This window comes from Sinocyclocheilus grahami, unplaced genomic scaffold (genome assembly GCF_001515645.1).
Source record: "Sinocyclocheilus grahami isolate Dianchi unplaced genomic scaffold, SAMN03320097.WGS_v1.1 scaffold626.1, whole genome shotgun sequence".
NCBI classification, from domain to species: domain Eukaryota; kingdom Metazoa; phylum Chordata; class Actinopteri; order Cypriniformes; family Cyprinidae; genus Sinocyclocheilus; species Sinocyclocheilus grahami.
This window is the reverse complement of record NW_015505805.1, coordinates 80,842-87,609: the sequence shown is the minus strand read 5'-3', so window position 1 is coordinate 87,609 and position 6,768 is coordinate 80,842. Positions and strand designations below refer to the sequence as shown.

The window sequence follows — 6,768 nt, the reverse complement described above, 5'->3', positions numbered from 1 at the left end:
AGGTTTGGAACAACTTGTGGGTGAGTAAATTATGTCAGTTTGGGTGAACTATCCCTTTAAATGAATGGTATAAATATTGGCACAGTTGGTTACTGTCAAGGCAACCTAGTTGAGCGACGGGGGCAGCAAGGTGCCAAAGTCTATGTTAGGATAAAGCTAAGAACCACTTAGTCCAAAGTCCAGAACCACTCTGACCAACAGTGAGTGAGTAAATATCCTACAGAGATGCAGAGGTGCAAAGCACAACTTAACAGAAGTTGAAAAACATAAGAGAGTTATGAAGCATACCAGACTAGTTGTGTTCTGGCAATTAGTCTGTTCTGTTTGAGCAGTGAAAACATTTGGCACGTTGTCCATTTCTTTTTTTGGGAACATGACAGAAAATAAAATTAATGATATGAATTAAACAGACTCTTTCAAAACACTAGAAATTCTGCATTTTCACAGCAGGTGTGTTGTAATTTGGTCAACAAGATGAGTGCACATTAACCTATGATGCAATAAATTTTCCCAAAAAGAACGATTCAGAGGTAAGCATAGCACAGAGTCTTTTGCAAAAGAACTAACAACATGAAATTTACAACAATGAGCAGAACATGGAAGCAACTTTGCTTGCTCTTTGGTAAGCATTGTTTAGATTACTTCACATCATGCATGCTAAATCTTGAATGATTTGATTATTATATCTCTATAAAGATTTTTACTGGAGATGTCTTTGTGATTTTCTACAGCATTTCTATCGACTACAGCTCATGGAAATAATTCTTCCTGTTCTTCCTCTGAATTTACTTATGAGCAGATTGACAAACAGCTTCAGGTATAGAATTATCTACAGCTACAATGCAGACTCAAACTATCTATTTACATACAAAATGTTATTTTAATAAAATCATTGTTGACTATCGCAGGTACGTATAAAAATAAAATGAGATTTTTATATTAAACTCTCTTTATTTAGGCTATGAAAAATTGTTTTGAAACAATATCTATTACATGGACATCATACCAAAACGCAAACATTTTTAACCAACTACAAACACTGACTGATATCATCCAGAAGCAGCTAAATGAAGGTAGTTCAATAACCCCCTCCGAAAAAGGTTCTAAACAACATACTATGAGATTATCCTACCATGTTTTACTCACTAGCATATACTTAATGTTTTACTCAATAGCATATAGGCTGTTTTTCCAAAACTTCAATATAGTGCAATATCATCTCATAAGACATTTTCAGTTGTAAATATAGCACGGCACCCAGGTATCAGATGTGTACCATATGCAGTTACTTTTAAATATAGTTGAAAGACAGCAAGTTAAACAGCTAAAATGTATGTCTATAAAGTATTGAACAGATCCTCTCTTCACAGAGTTACGAAGGTTACTGCCAGCAAACTGTCCAGCTCCAGATGTGCCAGAGGATGGAGGCCTGCTGTGTATATCTGTGAAGAACAAGGTCTACTGTAAACCTATGTGCAATGCGGTATATTGTACATTATTCTCATTGCTATAATAACACATTTGATTTTTGCTATGTTTTTTTTTTAAATTATACTATAAATTACATTCCTGAGTTTAGGGTTTCTGCGGGTATTGAAAAGGTCTTAAATCAAAGCAGAAATTTCTTAAATTCATAAAGTCATGACATTCAATTTTGCATGCACTGCAACAAAAAATATATATATATCTTCCTCCGTACTTTTGTCTTGTTTTCTAAAGCAAATATCTAAACATCTTTAAATACATTTACTGGAGATTGAAAATGAAGAAGTCGTATGAAGCTGAACAAAAATATTTATGATTAAGAATAAATATCTGCTATAATATAATTTTCCCTTTTAATGAATTAAATTTTTCTGACTACATTGGCAGAAATTTGTTCTTGTTATAATCAAAGTCATTTTGATAAATTTCTCAGAAAACAAGTCATATCTTTTTATTTCATTTTGCATCTCTAGTAAATGTATCTTAATTTAAGAACCTGCAAAGAGTATGTGCACTTTTGTAAAATGTTTGCAAATGCTTTTTTCACTTTTATATGGACTACTGAATAGACACTTTATTTGAAGTTTGTTTAATGCGAAAAGTAGTGAAAATCAAAATGTATAAATAAACCTAATCAAAACGTTCTACAAACGTGTTCACTTGAACACTTGAAGCAAATGACATACTTAAAGGGGTCCTATTATGCTTTTTCACTTTTTCAACTTTAGTTAGTCTGTAATGTTGCTGTTTGAGCATAAAAATGATCTGCAAAGTTACAAATCTCAAAGTCCACTTCAAAAGGAGATATTTTATTTAACAGAAATCACTTTTCAAAAACTACAACGAACGACTCGTTTGGACTACAACGCATATTTTCCGGGATTTGTGGTATCACAAATATCGACAAACGAGACCTGGTTGAGCTGCACTAGAGAAGGCAACGAGTGTTATCACAATGTCGGAGATATGCTAGCTTTCCCAAGGCAGATGAACTTAGAGTGGTTACAATCATCTGGGTTTAAATCGCGCTCAAATTGATTTGATTTTGACACAATATTTACACTGAAGCTGGCAGGCGGCTATGGTAAGGGGCATGACATTTCCCGACCAGGCGCCGAGTTCTGCCAATCACAACACGCACTGGCCCAGCTAACCAATCACAGCACATTTCGTATTTCAGAAGGCGGGCCTTCATTTGATACAGGAACTATTCGAGCCGTTCATGCCAGACTGGGGAGAGAGGTGTTGTAATAATGTAAAATATTCGAACAACCTAGTACGAGAGCCTGTTCTAGTACACCCCCAAAACAAAATCAAGACTGTAAAAGAGCATAATAGGACCCCTTTAAGCAATGAAGCGCAAAGACTGCAAGTGTGGCTACTGTGACAGGTTGTACTTTGCAAGTGTGCAAGTTCCACTTCAACAGACGGAACCCACTGATTCATCAGCACCTCCCAGTGGACAACCCAAGATATCGACAACAAGCTTAACAACAGAATCCATGCCAGTCCTATAGGGCAGTGTTTCCCAACCGGGGTGCCGTCTGTCGAGAGCAGGGGTGCCGTGTAAAAAATCAGTTTTTAATATTTTTAAAATGCTAAAATGTTCAAAAAAGCATCTATTATATAATATCCATTTCTGATGTCGCCAATAATTAGAGATGCACCGAAATTCCGGCTGCCGAAAATTAGTTCACCGCTCAGGTTTCACTTTGGTGTGACGCTCTGCGTATTATCCCACTCTATGCGTGTGCGCTCAACTCAGTCGCTCCACTCGTATACCATTCATGCTCATCGGAACAGCAAAGTCCACTCAAAAATCAAGCTGACAGGAAACATCGATGTAGTACAGTATTGTTTCTGTCTGCAATAGCCCTACTGTGTTGTAACATGGTGTGGTATATGGGCAACTCTGGTAACGCTGCCCTTTCATTCATTGATCTGCTAACTGCTATGTTATGCTCATGTGTTCTGATAATAATAACTTTCTAGAACTAAACATTATTTGGATAATTGGTATAAAAATGTTTTTTAAATATCTTAACCCTACTGTTAGACCTACCTGAAAAACTAAAAAGCTATTTATTTAATTCGAAGGCCTGTCATTATTTTTTTATTTGTGCTATCATTATTAATTTATTTATTTGTTCTTATTTTATTACTGACTGCTTACTTGTCATTTTTTATTCAATTCAAACTTTGAATTTAATCTCGTGCTACTGCACCAAAATTACCCCACTGTAAAATTAAAAAAACACTGAGTGAGCAAAAATTTGTGAGATAGCTAGTTATAATGGTAATTAAATTATGTTTACATATGTATAAAAGCCTACATTAAATCTGTTACATATAATACATATAAATTGGTCTCTTCATTAGAAATTAGCCTACTGATTGCCACCATTGATGGACATTCTTTTTATAATATTAAAAATATCTGTATGACATTAGATTCTGCAGTTCTTCTCTGCTGTACAGAATATCTCTACTTTTCAAATGATCATATCGAAGTTAGAAATTCAAATAGTGTGACAAAATTAGTTTTGTAGGGTGCCACAAGTTTGTTAAAATTTCCAAAGGGTGCCACGACTAAAAAAAGGTTGGGAAACACTGCTTATAGGGTACACATCACTATCCTAAAAACAAAACATTTATTCTTCTGTATTTAATCTTTCCATGCAAACAGGGTTATGATTTCAGTTTTATAAGAAGATCAAGGCTGTTTGAGGAATGCAGTTCTGCCACACAAGACAAGTGGACAACACAGTTCATTGGTGGCAACAGGCTGGCTATATGCGACAGTAAGTTCTGAAAACATTACACATGCCCGTTTGTTTAAATTTGACTATATTATGGAGAAATCTCGTAGGTTTACTGGTACCATTCTCTAATGTAAATCTTGAATACTATAGTACTGCATGCTAAGGTGTTCTGAATGAGGTGTTCTTACATCTCCCATTAACTTCTCTCTGCAGAGTCCCGCATTGCAGTGTCAGGAGCACCTTCTGCCTACTTCCCTGAGGGCCAGGACTGTCAGAACATAAAGAGCGATGAACAACTAATGGGGAACATCACAAAAATCTTTCAATCAGAGTTGGTTATGGCAGGCATTACACAATCATTAGAGTCTTCCAGCCTTCTCTGTGGCTAAAACAAGAATTAAGGAGATCTAAAAATTGTTCAGAACTGACATAGTGGATATTCTGTGCAAAGTTAATTTTACTAAAGTTTTTGGACTTGAGTCATATAAGTGCAAAAATGTTAATAAAATGTCACTTAAGGAATTACTGTACATGATGTAACAACTAATGAATCTTCATAATGACAAGGCCCAGTACAGAAATATCCAAGCCTAGTAGATGACAAGGGTAAAGCATAAAGGGCAAACTAACACAGGCAGCATCATTTACAAAGAATTGTTTATTTATTTAGGCCTCTTTCTTTTTTTTTCTAAGTATTAGCAGTTCTAATTGCTGGGGGGAGATTTTCAAAATCTTTAGACATTAGTCATGTTTCTCTAAGCGATTTTACAGTATACAATTAAATATGTTCAGACAATGAGAAAATAAAGCAGCCTATTACTAAGAGGGCTTCAGAGGATTTAATTTCCGTGGAATAATCTTCCCATTGGGGTCTAAGGAGGAGACAAGAATCAGACAGATCAGCTTAATGGCAGATGTGCACCAGTCATCCAATCTTACCAATCATAGCCAGAGGTCAATGAATCTGCCCCCGTTCATTTTAAACATGATTGCTGGATGTGCAACATTTCCACCATGCTGAGAAATCATGTGTGATTTTCTTTAGACAGCCAAAATAGTCCATTTCCATTTGTGTCCAAAATGTTTAATGACATATTTAATAACAAAGCAGCAGCCTATTTTTGGAAATTACATGAACGCAATTTATTTGCAAGCATAGATAAAAGCTAATTCAAATGTTCTCTTTGGGATGTATTGTTGCAACAGAACCACTAGATGCCAGTGTTATCAGCATTTTAGATAAAACTGCAATGTGAATGCATAACACAGAATCAGTGCATATAACACTGATTCTGCGTTAATAACAAGAACAGTTCTACTCTAGAAAGAGATCATTTAGTTAAACTTTTTAACAGTACAAATAAGCAATATCTAAACTATAGTTGTTACAATGTTGTTTAAACTGTACATGAAGTCTGTGACCAACTAAATTAAATAATTTAAAGGCAAAACATAAGTGACAGTAATATAAGCCTACAAAACACAGAGGGTTTTTGAAGCACACGCTGAAGTCTCACTGAAGCACTCTCAACAAAATATGCCCTTCTGTGATAACTTCTGCAAAGAAAAAAGTTTACTTCATTGTGTGTATGATACAAAACACATTTCTATTAGCATGTGCCTAGAAAGCTCAATAGCAGTGTTCATCTATTTTTCAAACTAAACTGCTTAAAATACTTCCTCAGTGCCTTAGCTTTGGGTATAAGTAGATTGTAGTAGTAGTAGTGTCAATGAGAAAGACCATTTTTCATTTCATTGTGTTTGAAAAAACATAGTTACCAGTTGCAGGGAGTGAATCTCAGAGCTGAGGGTCTCTCGCAGAAGCTCAAGCTCTTCTTCTTTATATAACTCCAGCTCTTTCTTGAGTCTGAATGTCACACACAGGCACATGCAGGAGAACTGGTAATGGTTAACCAATCATGAGGCTCAACGCAAAATGATACAAGCTTAAAATGACACATGATCTCTTTTCAACATCATATCTTTTCAAATCACCCAAAAAAAATTTAATCTGGTTCAAATCATTCAAGTTTACACTTCATATTATTAAGAGAACTAAAAGAATAGAGAAAGAAGATTTTATTTATAGAACTATTACTGTAATATGTGTACTTTCAGAAATCTAATTAATATGTATTTGTTAGAAATAATTTTGCAAGGTAACATCAGTCTAAATACTGGTTGTTTATAGATAGATAGATAGATAGATAGATAGATAGATAGATAGATAGATAGATAGATAGTAATCATACATTCATACAACAATTCATATTCAGGGAAATGATTGCAGGAAATTTGCACTTATTTTCAGCAGAGCCTGAGGGGTGTCTCTGCTAAAGCGAGCACAGTGAAATCCTTAGCATACTACAAGAAAAGCCAACCTTGAAGAAGCACATATTTACGGAGTACAGAATATAATCACAAAAATGACATAAATGGTATACGATCTTCCTTTATCAGGTTACAACTACAACTTTAAGAGGAAAAACAAGCCTTAAAGGGATAGTTCACCCAAAAATGA

At 34.9% G+C, this 6,768-nt stretch overlaps 2 protein-coding genes across 3 annotated transcripts in view; one reads left to right on the top strand and one right to left on the bottom strand.

Annotated features, from left to right (window-relative positions):
• The first annotated feature begins 517 nt into the window (after window positions 1–517).
• On the top strand, window positions 518–4,884 carry LOC107557970 (uncharacterized). The gene is made up of 6 exons (XM_016241568.1): window positions 518–622; window positions 732–817; window positions 959–1,073; window positions 1,371–1,483; window positions 4,172–4,286; window positions 4,461–4,884. The coding sequence occupies exons 1-6, from the start codon at window positions 571–573 to the stop codon at window positions 4,634–4,636; spliced, it is 657 nt and encodes a 218-aa protein (XP_016097054.1). The 5' UTR covers window positions 518–570; the 3' UTR covers window positions 4,637–4,884.
• Window positions 4,885–4,933: 49 nt separating this feature from the next.
• The window catches only part of LOC107557969 (coiled-coil domain-containing protein 172-like), a 9,150-nt gene continuing 7,315 nt past the window's right edge, over window positions 4,934–6,768 (bottom strand). The window contains exons 7-8 of one of the 2 annotated variants that reach the window (XM_016241567.1): window positions 6,027–6,114; window positions 4,934–5,804 (exon numbers count right to left, since the gene is read on the bottom strand). In XM_016241567.1, the coding sequence (XP_016097053.1) occupies window positions 5,775–5,804; window positions 6,027–6,114 (118 nt within the window). In that variant the 3' untranslated portion in view covers window positions 4,934–5,774. The remainder of the gene's footprint in view (window positions 5,805–6,026; window positions 6,115–6,768) is intronic. The other variant, XM_016241566.1, reaches the window with a different exon arrangement.

What these genes read in the sequence shown, in the direction of transcription:
- LOC107557970 (XM_016241568.1), top strand. Translation starts at nt 571, where the DNA reads ATGAAATTTACAACAATGAGCAGAACATGGAAGCAACTTTGCTTGCTC. An exon ending in AGATTGACAAACAGCTTCAG is followed by an intron (nt 818 to 958) that starts GTATAGAATTAT and finishes CTCTTTATTTAG; the next exon opens with GCTATGAAAAATTGTTTTGA. An exon ending in CCAGAAGCAGCTAAATGAAG is followed by an intron (nt 1,074 to 1,370) that starts GTAGTTCAATAA and finishes CTCTCTTCACAG; the next exon opens with AGTTACGAAGGTTACTGCCA.